The 26,705-nt window shown below is 40.9% G+C and overlaps 1 protein-coding gene across 1 annotated transcript in view; it reads right to left on the bottom strand.

The window, feature by feature from the left end:
• Nucleotides 1-26,705, bottom strand: part of KCNH8 (potassium voltage-gated channel subfamily H member 8) — a 343,253-nt gene that overhangs the window by 31,829 nt on the left and 284,719 nt on the right. Inside the window, exons 9-11 of the mRNA XM_034760755.1 lie at nt 26,040-26,239; nt 23,615-23,864; nt 19,816-20,030 (exon numbers count right to left, since the gene is read on the bottom strand). Coding sequence (XP_034616646.1) covers nt 19,816-20,030; nt 23,615-23,864; nt 26,040-26,239 — 665 coding nt within the window. The remainder of the gene's footprint in view (nt 1-19,815; nt 20,031-23,614; nt 23,865-26,039; nt 26,240-26,705) is intronic.

The following is a 26,705-nucleotide window of genomic DNA, read 5'->3' as shown; positions in this document are numbered from 1 at the left end:
TCCCTACAGCAGCTGCAAATTCCTCAAGCCTCCCTCCTCCATCCCGAAGGTTATCACAGATAAGGCGTCGTAAGAAGAGAACGCGAGAGGACATGTTTTCGGAAATTATGGAATCCAGCCGCAGTGACAGAGCTCATGTGAATGAGTGGAAGGAAACAGTTTCAAAGTATAGGAAAGAAGTCAGTGAACGTGAGGAGAGGAGGGACCAACGTGAGGAGAGGAGGGACCAACGTGAGGAGAGGAGAGACGCTCGAGATGAGAGGTGGCGGCAGGAAGACCAGAGGATGAAGGATGCAACGCTGGGGCTGCTCCGGCGTCTGGTGGAGGTTCAGGAACGGCTGCTGGAAAACAGACTGCCGCTTCAGCCCCTGTTCCACCCTCCCCCCTCCCCATGTTCCGTATCCTCCTCACCCAGACGTGTAAGAATGCGGGGGGGGGAGGCTCCGTACACCTTCCCATTCCACCCCAGTAGACAGCCCAAGCAAAAGGCTGTCATTTTTTTAACCTTTTCTTTGTGGCTTTTTCTTTCCCAGCAATCCTCCTCCCAAATACCACCCGGGTTCCCTCCCTCTTTTTCTAATCTATTAATAAAGAATAAATGATTTTTAAATGATAGTGACTTTATTTGGTTTGAAAGAAAGCTAGGGGAAGGGGCAGGGTGGGTTCCTTACAGAAAATCAGTCAGTAAAGGGGGAGGGTTTTCATGAAGGAGAAACAAACAGATATTTCACACGGTAGCCTGGCCAGCCATGAAACTGGTTTTCAAAGCTTCTCTGATGCACAGCGCTTCATGGTGTGATCTTCTAATCGCCCTGGTGTCTGGCTGCGCGTAATCAGCAGCCAGGCGATTTGCCTCAGCCTCCCACCCCGCCATAAAGGTCTCCCCCTTACTTTCACAGAGATTGTGGAGCACACAGCAAGCAGAAATAACAATGGGGAGATTTCTTTGGCTGAGGTCAGAGCGAGTCAATAATGATCTCCAGCGACCTTTTAAACGGCCAAATGCACATTCTACCACCATTCTGCACTTGCTTAGCCTGTAGTTAAACAGCTCCTGACTCCTGTCCAGGCTGCCTGTGTATGGCTTCATAAGCCATGGCATTAAGGGGTAGGCTGGGTCCCCAAGAATAACTATGGGCATTTCAACATCCCCAACGGTTATTTTCTGGTCCGGAAAGTAAGTCCCTTGCTGCAGCCCTTTAAACAGAGTAGTGTTCCTGAAGACGCGAGCGTCATGAACCCTTCCCGCCCAGCCCGCGTTGATGTTGGTGAAACGTCCCTTGTGATCCACAAGTGCTTGCAGCACCATTGAAAAGTACCCCTTGCGGTTTATGTACTCGGTGGCTTGGTGCTCCGGTGCCAAGATAGGGATATGGGTTCTGTCTATTGCCCCACCACAGTTAGGGAATCCCATTGCAGCAAAACCATCCACTATAGCCTGCACATTTCCCAGAGTCACAAACTTTTGTAGCAGCACCTGAGTGATTGCTTTGGCTACTTGCATCACAGCAGCCCCCACAGTAGATTTGCCCACTCCAAATTGATTCCCGACTGACCGGTAGCTGTCTGGCGTTGCAAGCTTCCACAGGGCTATCGCCACGCGCTTCTCAACTGTGAGGGCTGCTCTCATCTTGGTATTCTGGCGTTTCAGGGCAGGGGACAGCAAGTCACAAAGTTCCATGAAAGTGCCCTTACGCATGCGAAAGTTCCGCAGCCACTGGGAATCGTCCCAGACCTGCAACACTATGCGGTCCCACCAGTCTGTGCTTGTTTCCCTTGCCCAGAATCGGCGTTCCATGGATAGAATCTGCCCCATTAACAACATGATCTCCAAAGCACCGGGGCCTGTGGTTTCACTGAATTCTGTATCCGTGTCTGTGTCCATGTCCTCATCATGCTTGTCGCTGCGCTGCCGCCGCCGCTGCCTCCTCGCCTCGTTTCTCTGGTCCTGGCTGAGCATAAACTCCACGAGAACGCGCGAGGTGTTTACAATATTCATGACTGCTGTCTTGAGCTCAGCGGGCTCCATGCTTGCCATGGTATGGAGTCTGCAGTGTTCACCCACCCAGGAAAAAAGGCGCGAAAATGGTTGTCTGCCGTCCGTTGCTTTCATGCAGGGAGGGAGGGAGGAGGTGAGGCTGTACCCAGAACCACCTGCGACGATGTTTTTTGTCCCATCAGGCACTGGGATTTTAACCCACAATCCCAATGGGCGCGGGAGACTGCGGGAACTATGGGATAGCTATGGAATTGCTACCCACAGTGCAACGGTGCAGAAATCGACGCTAGCCCCGGTACTTGGACGCACACCACCGAAGTAATGTGCTTAGTGTGGCCGCATCCATTTCGACTTTATACAACCTGTTTTTCAAATCCGAATTATCTAAATTCGGATTAATCCCGTAGTGTAGACATACCCTCAGTTAGGCTACCATAGTTCAGACAGACTCGCAGAGCTGTCTAAGTTAAGCTGGAGGTGTCTCCAGGCCCCAAAGCAGCCCAGGGTCAGGAGGGTGCAGAGATGACAAAGCTGCTGTAGTGGGGTGTGGAGTTTCTATGTAATAATCTAGGAATGCTGCTATGTAATTTATGAATACTGCAGGCAACCTGTCAATGAGGCAAAGTTACTGTCTAACTACATGGGTTTATTAGACTTTCCTATACAGGGCCGCCCATGGAGGGTGGGTGGGTGGGGGGAGAATGGGGCAATTTGCCCCAGGCCCCACAGGGCCCCCACGAGAATATAGTATTCTATAGTATTGCAACTTTTTTTTATGGAAGGGGCCCCTGAAATTGCTTTGCCCCGGGCCCCCTGAATCCTCTGGGCAACCCTGTTCCTATATGAATATAAGGAGCTTTTGCAGGAAAGCATCACAATGGATATTGATAAACAATGCCCCAACAAACATTTGGGGGGCAATTGTAGGATAGTGGCCTACTTCTAAGCTCCAGCCTTAAGTTACACAGCTGTTTTGCCATTGCTGGGAACCTAGGGAATCAAAGGGACACAAAACAGATAAAAGGGCTCTCTGGAGAGACAGGTGGGGGGATTGTTGTCAGTGAGCTCTGACAGAGACAGATCCTGCAAAAATGTCTGAGGAAGTTTGGGCCCTCCCTGACTTCCAAAGATTGGGTAGCCTTAGGAAGAGGCAGTATGTATATAGTCCATTTTCTTGTTTTAAGATTATTTTTCCTGAAATGCTTTTGTTCTAAATAAATAATACTTTTCTTTGAAAAGACTATTTGGTCACTGCTCTGGAGGGCACAGAACTGCAGGTACTGGACACACATCAGGCCTGCTGAGGAACCATAGTTATCAACTGGGGATGGGAGCCCAAGGTCTGGTCTGAGAGTGGGAGAATTATGTGACTCCACACAAGATTGGTGACTGCCTAAGACCTGAGAGGGAAGTACACTTGATAAGACTGTAGCACTGGCCTGGCCTGACATGAGTAATTAACACATGGAGGGAGGCCTCATTTTCTGGAAGACAGAATTAGGAACATAAATGAATCATCAGGTTGAAAACAGAATGTTTGTGCCAAATAAGATAAGTAAATAGGTGAGTGGGCTAAGAAGACGGAATGTCTGAGCCAACTAAGATAAGAGGGAACTATTTGTTATGAACTAGATAACAAGGAACAAAATAAGTTAGGAATGTAGAGATGAGGTAAAAAGGAAATCAAACCGTGGACAGCGTATGTTGCACAGGGATTGGTTCCTGCAAAATAACAGCTAATCCAAAAACATATGATGCAATGTATAGGAGTAAATGCAATGAGCTGTGTAATGTATATAAAGGGAAAAGGTTTCTGTGTAACTTTGAAGTTGTGATGTACCCTGCATCCATCCCTGCTGCCTTTGAGTCTGATCAACTCAGAGGAGCACCGCTGTATGCCAAATAAAGATACCTGAGTGATGAAGGCTGGAGTCGAACTGAGTTCTTGGGAAGCCAAGTGGAAAGAGATCTTGGAGGGAATCCCAACAAAGACCAGAAGGGGTCAGAGATACCATTAGCTTGCTAACTATGCAGCCACCATAGCCCCTTTTCTCTGGCAGTAGAAGTTCTGTGTTATGCCTCATAGCAGTACAATACATAATTTCACTCTAAGTGGGCCAAATACAAGGCTAACTGAGTGAAATTTAATGGCCTGGTCTGGGTCCCACACCATTAACTGTTTGATCCCTGTAGGCTTGTATGATTCCATTGCCCCCAGATTATGTCTGAACCTACATACACCTCAATTCATATCTGCTGTGGGACTTCTGCTGACTCAACAGAATGCCACTCACCTTCTTCTTCTTTACTATCAACTGGCGGAGGTGCCTGTTAATTTTGCCTGAAACAAAATGGAAGGCAGGGGGAAGAGTTTGGGAACAGATGCTAAGCTTATCTTGCCTATCACTGTATGTGATCATAATAAAGACACTGATATGAACAGCTTAGAAAAGATGGAAAGCAACGGCAAGAGAAATGTGATTCAAACAGGAGCCATTACACTACTATTAGTGCTGGCATTGCCCCAGATTAGTTATTTCATACATAAAGCTTCTTCAGACGGCTTCCAAAGCCAAAAAAAAAAAAAAAAAATCAGGGAATGATCCAGCAATAGGTCTTGAACATGTTTAATGGACTGTACCATCTGTGCAAGAAGCAGTTTTGTTAATAACCAAATTCACCATGTGGCCCTGGACTATCAAACATGAATGCCAAAGCAAACATAACAAAAACAATAAATTCAGAAAGGGAAAGCAGAACAGAAAATGGTTAGTTGAAAATAATAATCCCTAATTCATATCAAGTGCCTCACAGTCCCTTTCAGCCTATACGTACCATACAGAGATTACGTGACTCACAAATAATAAAATTCAGCCATTCTATGCCAGCATCCTATAGCTATTCTAGAAGTGCTAGCTTTCAGGAGGGATTATATTAACCAAATTTCACCCTGAGTTATTAGAGTTTGCATATCTAAATTCATTCTGAAGTTTAAATTGACCAAATTCACTCCCCTTCTCCCCTCCCCAACACTCAATTTGGAATTTGGTAAAAAAAAACCCAAACCACTCAGATTAGCACCACTATATTTTGCAAAAGATATATTTAATTACCACCATTGGAGGTTTTTAAGTACAGGTTAGAGACAGTCCAAGTATATTTAATCCTTCCTCAACATGGGGGGCATGGACTAGATAACCATTCTTAGGTCCTTTCTAGCCTGCATTTCTATGATTCTATAAGAAGAGATTATCACTGTTTCATATCACAACCTACATGCAGTACCTGCAGCAGCACAGTTCCCCCTAATATCATGTGGGATATTAGTTCAGTACTTACTTGGAAGGAAAAATGCCACAAACTGAGCATCCATCCATTTCTTACATCTGGCTTTGCTTGGAGGTCTCCCATCACAGTCTTGCCCAGCCCTACTTATCTGATGAGACCACAGTACAATCATAAATTAAAATATCACTGTGTAACTATTTGTAAAACAAAGGTCTGCTACTATTATTAAATTAACTAACTTGTGGCTATATAGGTCACTGCTCCAGACAACAGTTTAGCTGAAAGCTTGTCCGTCCCTAAAATATCAAATTAGACACTGCATGAGCTAGAGATGGGATTCTGATAATGCCAGCAACAGGGTTTGCCACCTTTTCCTCACATAAGGTTCACGGTCCTTCACACCAAATATTGTACTTGCCCAGGATGGGTCTGGTAGTCTTGGTCACTCTTCTAAACTGACCCTGGGACAATTTAACATACAAGAAGAAGAAGAGAAGCCTCTTTCTCATATAAGACCTCTCTGACTCCCGAACACTAGTCACAGACATCTAAGTTTGATTTTGATCAACAACCAACAACATAGGGAGCAGTAGAGCTAGCTACCTCATATGCCCTGCCCCATCAATGTGCTACAATCCTAAGCATGAGAGAGTCTCTCTAGATGCAAGGTGGCATTTTAGTCTCTTTTCTGGGCAGGAAATGTTCGAACCATCAGCTAAAACATAAATAAACAAACTAGAAAACGCCTTACATTAGACTACAAAGTTGCTTCTTTGATACATGCCTCACAGGTTGCAGGTGACCAGAGAGCAGTAAGAAAGCCTATTTCTACGTAGCTGGTGTCTTGTCTCTCTATTCCTCCCTCCCACCAAAAAAATCTGACAGACATGTTGATTAGCCAGCTAACAATTTTCCACATCTGTACAGGTGATGTTTTTGCTCTATTTATAGGGCATGCTGCATGCCAGTTGTTAACATACGGCTTTTTGGGAGGGTATACAGTAAAGAAAGAGGGAGGGAGAGTCCAAAGCATAGTTTTAAAAAAAACTTATTTTCCTTTCCATTAGTTTTTTCCCCTCTTTTCTCCCCACTCTGATCTCCACTTCATCCTATGTCTGAGCTATTAGTCAGTGCAGTCTTTTTTGTAATTCCTTGTGGTACCCAATACATAACCCACACATTTCAGGTAACAATTGATAATTTATAAGGATTCTGGTGGCACTCTGGTACGTTGATTGCTGAGTCTATTTTCCCCAAAATGGGGATATAGATGTACACGAAGGGAACTGTTCTAACAGATTAAGTCTGTTTAAACTTTAAATCTAGAAAACAATCCATGTGTTTTCTTTGTTGAACACATTACATTTTATTTATTTCTCTTTCTCTAGGGGTTCCACAGAGCATTTTTTGTTTGCTAATGAAATACCTCTTTAGTTTCTTTATATGCTGAACAAAAAATGTTATGTTATCTACTCAATACCTAATGAAACTGAAAGCTGAAATATAGAAATAATGTGTATCTATTGAGTGCATGAATTGTTGATTATATGCCGCTTATACAAGTATTCTTACATATTACTGCATTCCTGTTTCAATATACATCTTGATATGTATGATTTCTAACAAGTATAAACATATGCGTTTAACATGTCAGTGAAGATTCAGAAGTATTTTAAAATTTCACTATTACTGTACCTGTACAACAATTTTTAAACAAATCCACATAATTCAATTTTACTTCACACTGAATAATAAGACTGTTTAGTGTAATAATTCTTCCAAATTTAGGGCCAAACTGTACTCTCCATTAAGCCAGTGTAAATTTAGAGTAGCTCAAAAGAAGTCAGTCTGAACTTATATCAGTGTAACTGAAAGCAGAATTTGGCCTTTATAGCATATTTTTCTGCTTTTCTGTTGCAGACACACAAACAACATGTTAATGTTTACAAATCAATATATGTGCAATGTTCTGTGGCACAATGATACATACTGGAAAACAATTACACAACATCGCTAATATGCCTACAACAGAAATATGGTTAGGTTCCTTGGCAAATACTCCACTGAAATCCAAGAGTTTTTCCTGGGTGAAACTGTGTTTTATACCCTTCTCGTATACATTTTAAAAACATAGATAAGCTGCTTTTCTAGACTCTGGATTTTTCTACATGTAACCCTCTGGTTAAGCTTTATAATCTGCTGCAGAATGCAATAATCCTGGGAAGTGAGGTGAATGAGGATGGAGAGATTTCAAAATGATTCAAAAGCTAAAATTAGTAGTTAAGCATTGTCACTTCTTCAATCTCAACATTGTAATTACAATAATAATAAACAGTTTGCCTTTGTATAGGATTGTTTATCAAAAAGTATTATGGGTCTAATTGTGGAAACGCAGTCCATGGGGCTACTCACAGGAGTAAGGGTAGCACAATGGGATCCTATTTTATGTATAGATAATCCCAGATTTTAAAAAAACTACATTCAGATGGAGTTAAAGTTACATACAAGTAATTTAGGATAAAAGACACAACAGGTATTTTGCAATTATCCCCAAAACAAGCATTATAATCCAGAAAATTCAGAATTAAATTGAAAAGAAATCCAAACATCTTAAGATCTGGAAGTTAAAGTACCCAAACCACCTTATTTCTGATCTGTAGTGATACCATACAATAGCTGCACAATTATGATTAACGAATATTGGTATTTGTGGTGCGCAAATTAAATTTGATTAAAATGATTTTTAAAGACATCAGATTTCTTCTGTTTTGGTCCCTCAAGGTGTCACTGCAGGACCCTTGTGATAGGGCATCTCATTATTAAAAATAATGTGTAAATGCAGTAAAATGCCAGGATCTTGGGAAACAAGTAAAAAGAATTGGAAATGATCCTAAAGAGTGGAGATTACGATCTAATGGGGCTTAGTGAAACATGGTGGGATGAATGTCGGTATTGATGGCTATATCAAGAAGAGAAGAAAAAAGGAAAAATAGGTCACTATTTCCCCAAAAGCGTTTACAGTGCCCAGGAACTAACACACAACAGTGAGGTGTGTCAGGATAATACTCTTTAGGAAAAGATACAAGGAATGAAAACCAAAGAACAAACAACGAGCATCTGCTATAGCATACCATGTCTGACAGAGAAAAAGCATCCATTTCATCATTCCTGAACTTTATGTTTCTTCACAATGTTATGTGGCACCTACTTACCAAGGTGATGGACGTTAGAAACACAATAGATGCATAGATACCTGAGGGTTGGTCAAGGCAGTGTTTTCAAAGCTGCAGGGCATCATGCTCATGAGAGATTTTAACTAAACTCTCCAGCCAATATTCCAAGTAGAAAGAAAGTCGGCCTTAATCAGAGTTAAAGGAATAGGGGAGTATGAAGGAGAGCAGCTGCCATGGCTCTGCTAAAATCAGAGGGAGAGACCCTCCTTTCCCTCCTTGGTGTGTGGGGAAGAACTGCTCCTCCAGATCTCCCCCTTCCACCATTCCTGGTGAGGGGAGTATTCACCAAGCAGAGGAAGCTGAAGTGTGTGTGTGGGAGGGGGGATGGGGAGGAAGAGTTGATTGCACATATGTGAAGGAAGTAGTATTGAGTTTATGGGCAGCCATGGTAGTGGAATCAATTGTCCAAAAGTGGTTCCAAAAATTCATGGCTGGGGCTTCATCACAATTTGTTTCATTGATGCATGGATGCATTAAATAGACAGGAGACATCTATAAAATATTCTGCAAGGAAATGTAGGACAGAAGCTATTCTCACAGTGTTTCTCTCTGGTTTAAAATTGAAAATGTCGTAGAAAGCACCTGAAAGAGACTGTTCTCTAATTATATTTTGCTCACATGGTTATGCAGTTTTATAGAAGAACAACCCCTGTTGCTTGCCATTAAATAGAAGCACAGGTGGGTGGTTGCGTGGGTGGTGACTCGTTCAGCAGGAAACAGGAGCCAGGCAGCCCCAGAAGTGTGCAAGAAAAATTAAACCAGAAAAAGGCTTATAAAAAAGCTATGCAAGAGAGCACTGAGCAGTACTTCACAGCAGCACTAGCTGCTAAATAGGCCATGCACACAGGCAGCTAAGAAATTTGCTCCCAGAAAACCTACCAAACCCACCTTTGCTATGGGCTTGATATTGCCATATGCTGAGCGCTCTCAGTCTGATCCAGCACAGTACTGAAGTACAGGCTTAAGTTGAAGTCCAACAGGACTATTCACTGCACTTAAGTGCTTTGCTGGATTGAGCCAGAGCACTCAAGAGTAGCTGGAGGAATCCCATTTTGTTGAGCGGTGCTATTCGAGTACAGGAGTTATGCTGGTTATGGGTTTATTGATTCAAATTCACTGAAGTGTTTTTACACTTAAAAGGTGTTTTTGGTGCATGCTCATTATTACAGGATAGCAACCAGGAAGTTCAGATTTGGACAGACCCCACATCTAAGATATGTAGAGGAGAGATTGGTAATACTGTATCTGGCAAGCAGAAGGCACACATAATCAGTTGCTTGGGATCTCTTATCAGAGCAATGGTGAGCCATTCTATGCTGCCGCTAAATGTACATAGACTGAAAGGTGAAAATTTAATCTGGAAAAAATGGTTACCTACCTGTAACTGTTCTTTGAAATGCAATGCAGATGTGTATTCTACTTAGGTGTGTGCACGCCCAGCACACTGGAGCCAGAGGGTGGCAGTACCCATAGAGTCTCTAAGGTGCCACAAGTACTCCTGTTCTTCTTTTTGCGGATACAGACTAACACGGCTGTTACTCTGAGTACCCATAGGGTGGCACTCACCTCCTGTGGCCCTAGCCCCTCCCCGGCCATATAAGGGTGGTGTCTATCCGACCTCCTCAGCTCCTTCACACTAAATGTCAGAGGTACAGACGATGCAGAGGGGATAGATCAGTGGTGGGCAACCTGCAGCCCGTGGGTCGCACATGGCCCATCAGGGTAATCCGCTGGTGGGCTGCGAGACAGTGGTTGCATTGACCTGCCACAGGCACGGCTGCCCGCAACTCCCAGTGGGCCACAGTTTGCCCACCACTGGGATACAGGGTGGGCCGTGGAATACATGTCTGCATCAGATCTTGGAGAACAATAGTTACAGGCAGGCAAAGGTTTTTTCTTGGAGTAGATGCAGCCATATATTCTACTTAGGTGATTTAGAAGTAGTACTCACAGGTGGCAGGGCTCTGAGTCTATTTAAACAAAGACTGCATCTGCTCCCAAAGTCCACATCTGATCTGGAAGCGGCTGTAATGGCATAGTGGTTTGTAAAACTATGCACTGAGGACTATGTGGCAGCCCTGCCAATGTTCAATATAGGAATGTCACTTAGGAACGCTGTTGACGTTGCCTAGGCTCTTGTGGAATGGGCTCGCACCCTTTGAGAAGGTGTAGCCTGGGCTATGTCATATGCTGTCATGATACAGAAAGTTATCCACCTGGAGATTGTCTGTGAAAGAGACTGCTTGACCCTTCATTTGGGCTGCATATGAGACAAACAAATGAGAGGAGGAGTGGAAAGGTTTGGTCCTATCTAGATAAAAAACTAAATATCGTCCGACATCCAGTCGGTGAAGACGCTGTTCCTCTGGGTTTGAATACAGCTTAGGGAAGAACACTCATCAACATACAGCTTTGTTCAAATGAAACTGGAAAACCACTTTGGATAAAAACTTAGTATGTGGCCACAGGATTACTAACTCTTTAGAAAACTGAATGTAAGGGGGCTCCAACAGCAAAGCCTGAAACTCACCCACTGTCTTTGCAGATGTTTTCACCACAAGAAAAGTCATTTTCTGACACAGAAGGAAGAGAGAAGACATTTCTAGAAGCTTCAATGGATGCCCCATAAGAACCACTAAGACAGTATTAAAGTCCCACAAAGGAATCAGGTCTTTATCCAGCGGGGGAAACAAGTGACTCCTTTCAAGAACCTCACTACCATGGGGTTTGAAAACACTGACTTCTCATGAATAGGTGGATGAAATGCTCGCTACCAGGTGGACTCTCAATGAACGAAGCGCAAGACCAGAAGACTGAAGATGCACAGGAATGGGTGGGTGAGGTTCTGTGGCCTGCTATGTGCTGGAGGTCAGACTAGATGATCGTGATGGTCCCTTCTACCCTTAAAGTCTATGAAGTTATGAGTAACAAGTATCAGAGGGGTAGCCGTGTTAGTCTGTATCCACAAAAACAGCAAGGAGACTGGTGGCACCTTAAAAATTAACAGATTTATTTGGGCATAAGTTTTCATGGGTAAAAAACCCACTTCTTCAGATGCCTGGAGTGAAAATTACAGATAGTGTGCCCTGAACCATCCACCAACATAAGGAGCCCATAATTGGCAGATGAAGTCGGACCAGTCGGTACAAGGGATGACGATTCAGATAATGGACTGATTTCAGCCATATCTGAAGAGGACGTAGACCCAGCCTGGCATATTGGACTACCTGTGTGTATGCAGCCATTTGGCCTAGCAACCTCAGGCATACTCAGGCTGTGGCTGTGGGTTGAGACTGCAGCTCCAGACATAGGTGGCTAATCACCTGGAATTGCTCAGTCGACTGAAACACTCTTGAACTCACAGAGTCTATCAGGACCCCAATTAACTTGATTCTTTGAGCTGGAACCAATGTTCGCTTCCCACTGTCTAGGATGAGACCTAGATGACCAAGTAGGTGTAGTGTGAAGTGGACATGAGAGTGGACTTCTTCTCTGGACTTGCCCATCAGTAACCAATCATTCAGATATGGAAAGATATGAATTTCTCTCTTCCTGAGATACACTGTTACCACTGTCATGCAGGACGAGGAGGCAGTTCGCTGCACCAATGATGGGTCCCGTTCTTGCACCACAGGATCTGGTCAGAACAGCCCTGGAGGTCCAGGACAAATGAGTTCAGTGGCTGCTTGCTTGAGATGGTTTGGGAGTGGGAGCCACTGTTGGGATTGCCCCACAGCAGGTCACGGAGTGAGACCTCAAGGAACGAGGAGTATCCCAAGGAGGCCACCGGGCATATGGATAAGGCATCGGTGGCCAGTAGGTACCACTTGTGCTTAAATTTAAATACATGCTTAAGTGCTTTGCTGGATTGGACCAGAGTGTTCGAGAGGAGAGACCTCAGAGGCTTTAATTTCCAAGATAAGACATCTCCTTTACACTACAGAGATGTGGCTCATAGGCAGTTTTATTTTGAACTGTAGGTTTGGATGTTTTCAGTTCTTCCAGAAAAACAATGTTATCCCATCTAACTTCTTCCATATTGATCACACAGGCAGGGGGATCAGCAGATCAAGTGAACAGAAGCACTAATGACTGATGACAATCATTCTAGCCTATTAAGTGAAACTGAAATATCAGACAGTGGGAAGAGCTGCACAATCTTCAACTACTATGGTGGATAATTGTGTTGGAAGAACACAACACGAGTGTAAAGCAGATCCTTTGCCATACTTATTTTTAAAGAACAATAATTTGACCATGTTTGGTTACATGATAAATAAAATGCCTGCCCACCCGTCCACCACTGTCAATTCTGAAAGAGCTTTTAAATTTTCAGGAGGTTGAAGTTAATGACAAAAGAATACCACCGGAACTTGATAATGTGGGAAAACTAACCTTTAAAGGTTAACACGCCCTACAAATAAGATGCCAGTTTCTCAAAAACCAGAGAATTAGGCGTTCTTTCTAAGAGCACCGGTTGTGCACATCTTATATATTTTTTTCTTTTCTGCATAAATCCCCCGTTTTACTCCTTCTTAGATTCTGGTTTCTTGATGCCACTGGCAAACACTAACTTTACTACACTGAGATGTGATGCTCCTGACAGAGAAGGAATCTACTGTTTTTCTGTTCTGAATCTACATTGTGTATCATGTATATTGTGGTAGCACTGTACAGCCCCAATCCCTTCCTCTCTTTCACAGACCCAGAATTTTTGTTTTAAATAGTATACTCTGCCAATCTTGAGGAAAAAGCTCTCCATGAAAGACAGGATGCTATTTTTAGTGCTACACAAGAAATGGATTCATACTAATTAAATATCCTGTCTGCAAAGATAGATTTCTAAGTCCTCAAGCAAGCCATCTTTCCCTTCACAATGTGACACATATTGATAATGCCCGGCTGAATCAAAGACAGAGAACACATGCTTTCCAAACAGGTTCTTATTTTCCTTTGGGACTTCATTAAAGCTTGAGAAATGGCAAAGTATCTGACTCGGATAGTATTCCGCTCTATATAAAGTCTATGGATAGTACATAAAAGACACAGAAAATCTCTGTCAAGTAACAAATTATTTCATGGCTAAAATCAAATTAACTGAAGTGACTGATGCCCTGATTTATAGCTAATGTCACAATTCCCTCTAACCAATGAGTTCCTAGCTGCCTTAAAATGACTAAATATGCTTAAAAACATTTACAAGTTTCTCTTTTACTAGCAAATATCTACTAATCTAGCAAAGAAAACAGAGGGGCAGAATATATACCATTTTTGTAAAGACACTTTTTTAGTTAAAATCTTGCTTTGCCAAGAATACAAGAACACAACACAATAACCCTGCTAGGACACGCTGGGTTCTGATAACATCTCAAGCCACTTGAGGATTGCTGTTTCTAGCAATATTGGCAGAACCCATTGAGGCCTTTATCTCCCCATTTCCATGGCTCTCCATTTCTCTCTTCTCTCCTTAGAGGCTGAGATAGCATTGTGGTTTCTATTTCTTGTATTTAGGAGTTTCTTTGGATTTTCTTCCTGGATTGTTCAAGCTACGTTTTCAGCCCTTCTATAATGGGAAGGCTGCAGTTTCTACTTGATAGCCTGGGAAATCCTATTATACATCTTTCATCTCTCAGAGATAATCCTCTGCTGCTTCCTCAATGACTGCTCTTTTATCTTCCGTAGAAGGAAATAATCTCTTGGTCATTAGCACCAGCTCCTTGAGGGAAAAGGGTGTTGTAGAAATTTCTTAGCTAAATTTTATTTCATGCTGGTTGGTACACTTGGTTTTCAGATTATTTTTTGTTTTTATCTTAGCCATCCTCTTTCCTTAATTATATTTTCATGTGGTTCTGTGAGGGTACAGGAGGAGGGGTGGGAGCTTAGCTTTATTGTTCCCCATTCTAAATATCCTAAAATCATGAAAATCTCTGTCATGGATTAAGAGTTATTTTGTCCATAAAACTGTCTGCCACATATATTATAATACATGGAGGATAGTTCTGACAGGTAAAAAGAATAAGATTTTCATAATAGACTAGGGCTGTTGGGTGCCTCCAATTTTTGGTTATCCGGCTAGAGTGACTTTAAAACGGCCTGATTTTCTGAAAGTGCCAATCACCCATCCTCTGAAAATTAGACCTACTTAAAGTGTCTCAGATAAAAACCAAGGCACCCAAAATCACCAGTCCCTTTTGGAAATCTTGCCTAAAGTCATTTTTAACCAAATTTAATAGGGCAGGTTTTCATAGAAGCATAGAATCATAGAATATCAGGATTGGATGGGACCACGGGAGGTCACCTAGTCCAACCCCCTGCTCAAAGCAGGACCAATTCCCAACTAAATCATCCCAGCCAGGGCTTTGTCAAGCCTGACCTTATAAACCTCTAAGGAAGGAGATTCCACCACCTCCCTAGATAACCCATTCCAGTGCTTCACCACCCTCCTAATGAAAAAGTTTTTTCTAATATCCAACCTAAACCTCCCGCACTGCAACTTGAGAACATTACTCCTTGTTCTGTCAGGTATCACTGAGAACAGTCTAGATCCATCCTCTTTGGAACCCCCTTTCAGGTAGTTGAAAGCAGCTATCAAATCCCCCTCCATTCTTCTCTTCTGCAGACTAAACAATCCCAGTTCCCTCAGCCTCTCCTCATAAGTCATATTTTCCAGCCTTCTAATCATTTTTGTTGCCCTCTGCTGGACTCTTTCCAATTTTTCCACATCCTTCTTGTAGTGTGGGGCCCAAAACTGGACACAGTACTCCAGATGAGGCCTCACCAATGTCGAATAGAGGGGAATGATCACGTCTCTCGATCTGCTGGCAATGCCCCTACTTATACAACCCAATATGCCGTTAGCCTTCTAGGCAACAAGGGCACATTGTCGACTCATATCCAGCTTCTCGTCCACTGTAACCCCTAGGTCCTTTTCTGCAGAACTGCTGCCTAACCATTCGGTCCCTAGTCTGTAACAGTGAATGGGATTCTTCCGTCCTAAGTGCAGGACTCTGCACTTGTCCTTGTTGAACCTCATCAGGTTTCTTTTGGTCCAATCCTCTAATTTGTCTAGGTCCCTCTGTATCCTATCCCTACCCTCCAGCGTATCTACCACTCCTCCCAATTTAGTGTCACCTGCAAACTTGCTGAGAGTCCAGTCCATGCCATCCTCCAGATCATTAATGAAGTTATTGAACAAAACCGACTCCAGGACCGACCCTTGGGGCACTCCGCTTGAAACCGGCTGCCAACTAGACATGGAGCCGTTGATCACTACCCATTGAGCCCGACAATCTAGCCAGCTTTCTATCCACCTTACAGTCCATTCATGCAGCCCATACTTCTTTAACTTGGTGGCAAGAATACTGTGGGAGACCGTATCAAAAGCTTTGCTAAAGTCAAGGAATAACACATCCATTGCTTTCCACTCATCCACAGACCCAGTTATCTCCTCACAGAAGGCAATTAGGTTAGTCAGGCATGACTTGCCCTTGGTGAAGCCATGCTGACTGTTCCTGATCACTTTCCTCTCCTCTAAGTGCTTAAGAATTGATTCTTTGAGGACCTGCTCCATGACTTTTCCAGGGACTGAGGTGAGGCTGACTGGCCTGTAGTTCCCCGGATCCTCCTTCTTCCCTTTTTTAAAGATAGGCATTACATTAGCCTTTTTCCAGTCATCCGGGACCTCCCCCGATCGCCATGAGTTTTCAAAGATGATGGCCAATGGCTCTGCAATCACATCCGCCAACTCCTTTAGCACCCTCGGATGCAGCACATCCGGCCCCATGGACTCGTGCTCGTCCAGTTTTTCTAAATAGTCCCGAACCACTTCTTTCTCCACAGAGGCCTGGTCACCTCCTCCCCATGCTGTGCTGCCCAGTGCAGCAGTCTGGGAGCTGACCTTGTTCGTGAAGACAGAGGCAAAAAAAGCATTGAGTACATTAGCTTTTTCCACATCCCGTCACTAGGTTGCCTCCCTCATTCAATAAGGGGCGCACACTTTCCTTGACTTTCTTCTTGTTGCTAACATACCTGAAGAAACCCTTCTTGTTACTCTTAACATCTCTTGCTAGCTGCAACTCTAAGTGTGATTTGGCCTTCCTGATTTCACTCCTGCATGCCCGTGCAATATTTTTATACTCCTCCCTGGTCATTTGTCCAGTCTTGCACTTCTTGTAAGCTTCTTTTTTGGGTTTAAGTTCAGCAAGGATTTCACTGTTAAGCCAAGCTTGTCGCCTGCCATATTTACTATTCTTTCTACACATCGGGATGTTTTTTTCCTGCAACCTCAATAAGGATTCTTTAAAATACAGCCAGCTTTCCTGGACTCCTTTCCCCCTCATGTTATTCTCCCAGGGGATCCTGCCTATTTGTTCCCTGAGGGAGTCAAAGTCTGCTTTTCTGAAGTCCAGGGTCCATATTCTGCTGCTCTCCTTTCTTCCTTGTGTCAGGATCCTGAACTGAATAACAAATAGATTTTTCAGTGGCCAAACCAGAAAAAAAAAAATGGTTCCTTGCAGACCAGAACTGAATTTGTTTTGGTTTTTACTTGTCAAAATGGCAAAAAAGAAATTTTTTGTTCGAGTGAATGAAACATTTCAAAAGTTGTTTCGAATGGACATTTTCTAAACAAATATTGTTTCAAATTGACATTTCATTTGCAAAATGTCATTTTGAAAGGATGTGTCAAAACGGTTTATTCTGAAAATGTTGGGGGAAAAAAAACCCATCCTGATTTTTTCCCAGTTGAAAGTCTTTGCCAAATTTAACACAAATTCCCAAATAGTTTTGGTGCCCTGAAAAATACATTTATGGCAAATGTACTATGCTAAAAAAAAAAATCACACAAGTCTAGTTATAAGTAAAAGTAAGTTCAGTCATCTGAGAGAATTGGTGGAGTTTTCTCCAGGTGTGCTTCATGAATGGTGCATATGTTGTCTGTCAGGACTGAGATACACTGGCAAGTCATCATGGGAAAAGTCAGGCTACTCTTGCCTGCAGTATGCCTGGCTCTTACTGCTATTGATCCACTTTCATGAGCCTCAAATTCACACTCAGTTTTCCTGAGTACCAAATTTTCCATCATGTAAAACGTAGGGGAAGAGAGAGAGAGAGAAAGAGAAAAGAATAAGGTAACAAAAAAAAGTGACTGGTTCAAATAAATAAATGATCCTCTAAACTAAGGAGGAGAAAATCCTACAAAACTAAAGTTTCCCATAAAGTTCTAGAGGTATCATTAAATTTTAAACCTGCTTGGAAAAGACTATTTATTCAGGAAGACAGAAAAAAACCCTTCTTGATACATCCTACAATGCTTTGAATCCCATCATCAAAAGCATTACTCTTGCAATGACATTGTAGCATAGAAAACACCAATTGGTTGAGGCTATGATATCATTCCTATAAGCACTGCTCTTGGACACTCCCTCTGAGTATACTGAGGGAAACATCACCCAGAAGGGGGTGAGAGAGTGTGCTGGCCTTCAGTGGGGGCCAGGTGGGGACGGGGATGGGGAGAAGATCCTGTCTACCACCCTATCACCTCAAAAGAGAAAGGGATTGTGCCTAATTTTATAGGGTTTTAATAGGTTTATATGGATACAATATGTATGATAATTTACAAACTTGCCAGTATAATGAAAACTGTGAAACATTTTTTACATAGGGATGTGTGAACCTATACAAGACAGAAGAGGAAAGCCCAAATTTCAGCCACAATCTTGAAGTGAACCAATTCCCTTTTCTAGATTGAGATGGTATCTCAAACTCCTCCCCAACCCCCGAGAGGCCTGTTGGCTTCATTTAGCTAACATTCTTCTACCGTTTGCAACAAAGGTTTGGCCATATATGCTGGCTAAGTTGCTATCTTAGTCCCAATGAGTTCTGGGGCTTCCCAGCTGCTGCAGGGATGGGAGAGCACAATGTATTCTAGGACACAAGATCTAGGGCATGCCGAGATATTAAGTTTAAATATAGCCAAAATACAACATTGACAGTCAGCATTGACAGAGACACACCCTGGTCCAAATTCCCTTGCTTTAGGGCATAAAACTGTCTTAATGCAGGCTATGCCGTGCACAGGCTAACATGCTGCAGAACTGAGCTCCACAGTGACTTTCTGTGCAGGAACATGCGGCAGTGGATATGGGCAGGATGACGACATGATGCTGTTTGGGTCCATGCACTGTGCATCCATTGGTTCCTGGCCCCATGAAATAGTTGAGCAGTAGGCCACATCCCCTTTTTCCCCTGTACTATGCAGTAGCTGGCCACAGTCCACATGCCTGAGAGCTGCTATGGGATTGGGTGGATGAGTCTGTTTCCCCACAGAGTATAGTTCATGCAGATAGCTATGGAAACGTTTGGACTAAGATCCAGATCACGTGCTTTAGATGATCCAAGGCTTCATTCCATGGAGTCACTGTGAAGCTTCACAAAATCAGAGAAATTCAGATAAACACCTAAACTTATCAAAGCTTATGTGAACCAAACCTTTGAACCTCTTGAACGTTGTCCATCACTATTTTCTAACTAGTATACTTGGTCTTGTGGTTACTTAGACTCAGATAAACACTTCCCCTTACCTAGGAGATTTTATACATTTATATGTTGAATCACAAAAGGAGAGTTGTCTCCAAATGTTTTAATTATTAAACTGTTAGTATAACTGAAATTGTGTGGCAAACTATGAAGTGTTTTGGTCAATCCATTTTGTGGTCCTTAGCAATATCCTATTCAGGGCTTCTTCCTTGCAAGCACAGGTTGTACAACATACTGATTTTCTGCACAGTCACATACCTGTGAAGTCCTGGATTAAACAGCAAAATATATTTATCTGTACTGCTTTGAAAAACAGTTGTTCATATAAGAGCTCATTTCAAGCCCAGGTAGCATTGAAAATTTTGAATGTGAAATGGAGAATTCAGTGAGCTATGAAGTTAATATTCATTAACCTGGCATTTCAGGATTTTCAGGAGCTGTAACTCTAGTACATCTTTGGATACATATTTTATATGATAGCAAATAGTTGTTAAATATAAGCACAGGAGGACAAAATCCACTCAAAAGGAATCATTCATAAATAATGTTTTCACATAGACAAGTGAGAAAAAGAGGTCATGTTGGGATTACCCAATCAATAATTCATGTGGTTAACGACTGAATTATCATGTCAAGCATAATGAGTAGTCATTTTAAAATGAACAATAAAGCCTTATTTTACTGCGATAATCTAAACCACCTAAGTACAAGAATCATCCCTAAAGCTAATGGACACTGCAGATAGCTTAACGTACTTACATCACTTTCATGGCCTTCTCGCAGATTGTATGTGAGATCATGCTGAATGTCTTCCACAAATTTGTGAGCATACTCCGGGTAAAGATCGAGCACTTCAAAGAGTCCTTTGAGGATAATGCATTGGAGGTCACAGTAGGTTAGAGCTTTAACATCTGCGTTTGTTTTAATAACTTGGTCCTTAATTGAGAGGTTTGCTCCAATTAAATCTCCTTTACCTAAAGGAAAATAGGAAAGTTATTTCAAAAGAATAAATACTTGACTCTCCTTTGAAACTTAAAGGTCCATTTAATGTTAACTGCTAAAATTTAAAGTCTGCTGCTGCTACTGCACAATTTCATTCCTAACATTTTAAAGACATCCATGATCTGATATTTAAAAGCTTTCTCGATTTTTGCAGGTGCAATATTACTTCTGCACCTACAATTGGTGGAAGGTACAAATGCTAATCTCCAGATGTGTAACTACCTTCTTGAAGGGAGCAATATAGTAATTAGCTATACAAATATAAGTGTTTTCACCAGCAATTAGTGACAGGTGCAATTTTGTGTCTGCAAAAGTAGAGGTTCATTCACAGACCCTCTGTCAGAAAGGAGGAAAACTGACAAAAGTATTTATAATCAAAAAGATGGCTCTAAGGAAGGGCTCTTTTAAATATATATATTTTTTTTACTTAAAATCTGCATGGTGAATGATTTGCAATGTATGGTGGCTATGTGTCATTGTATACCTTACCAGTGTATTGTTGCAAAACAGGGGATCCAGTTGAACAAAATTCCCGTCAATAAAAAAAACCAAAATTGATTCTCAAGCCGTTATACCTTCAGATATAGGCACAACTGCCTTTGAGTCGCACATGTATTAAAGGGCACAACTGATCCTGAGAGCATGGAAATTTTATGGTGAAATGTTCAGAAATATTTGTACATATAAGTAAAAGACAGTATTTCAAAGCTGAAATTCCATTCAGTTGGTAATTCCAAATGGATATTGCACTGGAACGCTTAACTTAAGAGTTAAAAAACAACAACAACCCACTAGAAGTTGCTTAAAGAAGATCAGTTTTGCTTTCTATTGCTACTGCCTCTTCACTGTAAAGATCCAGATGTTACAACGTTCTGTTTTCACAAGTGCCTACAGTAAACCCAGTAGGGACTGATCCATATTTACATAAGATTATGTTACACAGCTCTGACAGCATAAAAGGGCCCTAAATGTATTTTAAGAATGGAGTAAAGTGCCCTTAGTGTAAATGGTAATCAGGACCAATTGTGTTTATGATCAGAATGGTAAACATAATAGATACAACACCACACCAATACAAATATTTTGCTATGATTTCACTGCATTATGTTCTAATGGCAACTCAATCAAAAGCAATATAAAACTAAGCAAAATGATATGTTGACTTTGTGACTGATATCACCAGCTTTTTAGACTAGATTTTCCTGGTTATATTCCTGAGAGGGCAGGCAAGGTGTTCCAGTGTCAGCTATATAAACAAGGGCACTAGTTAAAAAGCTATTCGGAATTTACCAAAACTGCTTTCAAATATACTGAGGAAATTCCTCAGGTGTGTGAACATTTTAGTATGATGAATCTATAAACCATCTGGACTAGATCTCATACTTTAGGACTTTTAAATACAATAATACCAGCTGGGAAAAAATACAATTTATCTTACAAGATTACTGTATATTCCTTTTCAAGAGCAAACATTGTAGACAGAATGCAGAAGACACAACTATCAAAAAAATAAAATGAGCAAGTGCGGGGTACACCAACATTTGCCATTTAAACAGATGTCATCATATAAGTCAGTCTAAGCAGCTCTTCTCTTTTCTGATTGGAGAACAGAATTGCTTGTGTGGATTTACGTGGAGACATCTGTTTGATAATATCTCTCTGTCATTGCAGCCTTATTCACAAATTCATTTGGTTGATGGAATGATTTTTTCTCCCCAAACATTTCTGGCTAACCTTTTAAAACATAAATCTAATACTTATATTTAAATAGCATGTCATTTCAGCATTAAAATATATTTCTTTACTTAAAGACCCCTTATTCATGATTATAAACTGATAATATCAAGAGGAACCAAAATAAATAGCTATATTGTATTAAATTATCTAATGTTGTATTAACTGTATTGTATTGCTAATGAAAATGTATCAAACTTGAAAACCACTCTATTGGAATTACAAGTAGAGTATAAATTATAAAATTATAGGCCATAATTTATAAATTAGACCAGACAATAATCCACTGTTTTAATGATTAATTTGTCTCCTGGATTACTTCACATCAACAGAGTATATTCTCATTAGGGCAATATAGGTTTGATGTATACATCTGCTATTAGTGTTAATCAGACTTAATTGAGGAAGTTCCCATTCACTGTGATGAAACTTTCATCCACACTGTTATAACTCTGTTTTCTAATTATGATTTCATTAATTTCATGGAGAAATCCTCTAAGCCTTTGTTGTTGTCTCTATTGTGAAATGTTTTGATTAATGTTTTCAGAAATTCCTAAAAATGAAAGCATTAATGATACCTTAATTCCACTCTGGGCAACTCTTGACCTTTTGTTATATTTAAGCTTATCATTTCTCTACACCCTATTTTATAGCATTGGTTTAGTTGATCCAATAAATGCTAGCCATTTTTAAACTTCCTAATTACAAATGAGTAATGGTCTGGAGTGGCTTGGATTGTCAATTTAATGGAATTAAAGGGTTATAAAATAAAGAAATGTATTATAGTTATTTTCTTGAAAATACCTAACCCCTAAATGTATATTAATAATAAAATAAAGGAAATTCAATTATAAAGATAGAGATCAGTAATGTCAAAAGTCTAACATGGTCCTACAAAAACAGCAAGTAAAGCAGAAAGTAAATATTTGTTTTGTCTCTGTATTGTATGACTATTCAAGGCTGTGACACTTAGAAATGTAAGAATATATTCTAAAATTACAAAAGGGGCTTAACAACTCACATTAAATAATACTTTACACTTACAGCACCTTTCATCTGGAGATATCAAAGTGCTTTACAAATACTGAACTAGATAAGTCTGATGGGTCTGATCCAAAATCCACACGAGTCAATGGGAGTCTTTTCATTGACTTTAATGGGCATTGGATTGGGCCCCGTTACTGCAATTGCTTGAAACATGGGGCGGTTAACAGGTGACTTGTCCATGGACATATAGCAAACCAGTGGCTGATCCTAGAATAGAACCTATTTCCACTCTCTGCTCTAGCTATTAGCTTCCTTGAAAGCTGATAAAAGATAAGCTTAAAAATCAAGACTGTTTTTAACTCCATAGCTTTACTAGGGATGGGTCAGGGTACCCCAGTGTTACATTGATTTGGGTTAGGGTTAGGCCATGACTTTAGGTTTGGGTTTAAAGCTGAATTATGCCTGTGGGTTGGGATTAGATTTAATGGTGCCAACATCTTGAGAGCTGTTTTCTTGAGATTTTTGCCTCGAACGATGAATTATTGTAAGATCATCACTCATGTGATTTGGGCCTCTTCTGAACTAAAAATAGGACCCTTGAATCTAACTCAGAACAAAAACCTTAGGGATATTTGTGTTGCATGTATAGTAGATCTAGGGACCTGGTTTTGGCACATCTCTTATCAATATTGCTAGGACACACTCATCTATCAGTTAGCAATGGTCTAAGTGTTCTCTGGACATGTTTGTTTATCTTTGTTAACATTTAACTTTACAGTATTGTCTGCATTAGAGGACTATTCATTTTCTTCGAAGATGTTAAACATTAACCTACCAAGAATTGCCAGCACCATGCTATCTTTCAGTACTTCCATGGAACCTGAGCACACAAAATAGATAGCCTGCAAGGCATCTCCCTGCCGCAGGAGGTACTCCCCAGGAGCACAAAAGGAGGTTTTGATATGCAGAGACAGAGACCTGAGGCAACCACGGCTGGCACACTCAAAAAGGGACAGCTGCAGAATCTCCTTGTTCAAGTGCATGGTGATGTCTGAGCGCAGCTCATCTGGAAAGTCTTTTAAAAGCTGTCCAAAAAGGGAAAACGACATTGATGTTAAGTGTAAAATAATTTATTTGACTTTTTTGCATAAATGATCTGAGTTACTAGCAATGTACACAATGCCTTTACACTTAGGTTTTCTCTTACGCATTTATATTTAAAGTAAAATACACATTATAGAGGGCCAAATCTTGCAGTCCTTTGTTAGTTCTTACTGAGTCCTTACACAGATAAGCACCCACTGATTTCAGGGATACTTTATAATATATTAAGGGGTTTTTTGGTAATTAAAAATACATTTGTACTACAAGTTTACCTTGTGCACAAAACCCACACACAATTCTTGCAGCTTTTTGATAGAAGAGAATAGGCTATTTTGTATTATTTGTATGTTCTTTGTGGCAACAATGCCTGGCACAATGACTCCAACTAGAAATAAAACAACAAATAATTCATGCCAGGCCTATATGGCATGGGCAGAAACAAGTGATGATAATTTTGTTCAGTTGCAATAGAGTCCTCTTAAAATGTTCATATCATGTATCATGTGAATGGGAGACAGGCATTTTAAATAGGAAGCTGCAAATCATAGCTGCAAAGGAAGGGAAAGGTCTATCAATGTATTTCCATTTAAACTGTGTGTTTAATCATGGAGTTTTACCGTGAATATCACACCCACCCCACCCCGCCCAAGGAACCCTAACTGCAAACAGTGTTCCTGTGGTCCAGTTCCTGAGATCCTTAACCAATCCTTATTCAGGCCTATATTGCCCACTTCTTTGGTAAAATCCATGGTAGTGGTTATGGGGGATAAAACCTCCATAAGGTTCCCCCTTGCAGAGTTCCCTCTATGATGTTACATTGGATGTTAGGGGGAAAAGGGAATGGTGTTGAGGTGGAATGAAGTGCATGTCCAGCGCAAAACCCTGGTGAAGGCAAAGGATGGATACTTCTTCCTAGTTTTTCCTCAGTCCCAATTCAGGCAAGCTCCCATTGTAGTTTTGAGCCTGGTTCTGATGTCACTTATGTCAGTTTCTCAGCAGATCTAGTGCAGCAGAGGAAAATTAATAAGTACATGTTTCTGCTCATAGATGCTTTTTTCATATAGGGGTGGCATAAAAACTGATAAAACATTCTCTTTCTTCCACCAAGGCACTACAAGAATTTTTTTTGTGGGCGGGGGGGGGGGGAGAGAGAGACAGAAAAAGTGCTTAAGTAACTTTTTGAAAGTCAATAGGAAGAAGTAACTGGCATTCGTTCCTCTGAAAATCTCCCAGTTTGTGCCTAAGTCATTTAGCACTGGTGAAAATCCCACCCCCTTGTGTTTTCTGTGTGCACCAGAAAAGAAAACTTCAAAAGGAATGTTCTGAAACCAAAATCTCACGTTTATTTCTATATTGGTTTTGGAGCGATTGAGGCTATTTTGGAGCTATGGGAGCTATTTTAGAAGGACACGTGTTATAATGACAATTAAATGTTCAACAGGAATGGTTTGTTCAAACAAGCATTGGGCCAAGGAAAGTCATTATATCCTATGGAGTAAAATCATAAACGATTTAGTTGAGTCATATATAAAGAAACCACCAGAATTCTCTCTCCAACTTTCACACTCATGTTACTCTTCTTCAGTAATTAGTTAACATTAAAAAATATGTAAGAAGTAATAAGTATATTTTAGATTCAGACAGTGCCTTTCAGCCTAAAGGATCCAATCATGTTTCACAACCTCTGTACAGACAACATCCATGAAATCCAGCCACCTGTGTACAAAAGGTTGCAAACAGTGAAGAGAGGGTAAGGATGGAGGAAGTAGTAATTTTGGTCAAGGACAGGGAAGAAATCCCTACTCTTAGGAAAAGTGCCATGGATATTTAACATTTGGTGCAGGACAGAAACTCCTCTGTTTCAGGGCATCATCAAAAAGACCCCTGCTGAATGGTACTTCAGTGCTTCCAAATTATGGTGGGCTTAGGTGGCCTACTGAAATTTGAATTTGTAGTTTCAGGGAGTCTGATATTTCCAAACAGATGGTTCAACAACCTACATATCCCCTCTGGGATAACAAACTCAGCTTTATTCCTTATGCACATTCTTTCTGGTGTGTGACTTCACATAAAATTTCAGAATAAAACCATCTTAACCAAAAAAACTAATTAGAACAAATCTAAGAAGCCAATGGAAGCCCCACTTTGATTATTACCTCATTGGAATCTATTCCATTATTGACAGACCAGGTGGTTTGGAAATATTCAAGCATCCTCTGCTTTAACTGCTGTGGCAGGTGATGGACCCGTATAAAGTCCTTTAGATCCTTGGTTCTTGTGTGATAAAGGGACCATCTGGAGTACATCCTCTGAATTATAGCAGTCACATTTCCGAACACCAAGGCATGCATCAAAGCTGGGGAGAACAGAAATTATGTACAACAGGATGCAATGACTTTGCAGATTATGGTTAAAATACAATATAGAAAATATTAGGACAATTTTCACAGAATCCAAGCTTTCACTTATAAATAGGCAAAATGAAGTTTTAGAGAATGCAACACCTTCTGAAATACAGAGCAGTACTTTAACAATAAAACTCTTAAGTAAATATAGCTACTCTGACAGCATGTTAACCAAACCAGAGAGGAGATAGACATGGCATTTCAGAACTTTTGTCCAAAAAAAAAAAAAAAAAAAAAAAAAATTCTATAACATTAGGTCAGAATGGATGCTGACATGTGCTGTTATCTGACTAGAGATTTAAAAAACTTCAGGAAATAAATTTGTTTTTAAAACCATTTAGAAACTTTCTGTTAAGGCAAAGTTGCAATAAAACATTAGCATACTACATTGTACATTACTTATTACTTATTCGGGAT

This window comes from Trachemys scripta, chromosome 2, assembly GCF_013100865.1.
Source record: "Trachemys scripta elegans isolate TJP31775 chromosome 2, CAS_Tse_1.0, whole genome shotgun sequence".
NCBI lineage: Eukaryota > Metazoa > Chordata > Testudines > Emydidae > Trachemys > Trachemys scripta.
The sequence above is the reverse complement of the archived record's forward strand: the minus strand, read 5'-3'. Positions and strand labels throughout refer to the sequence as shown.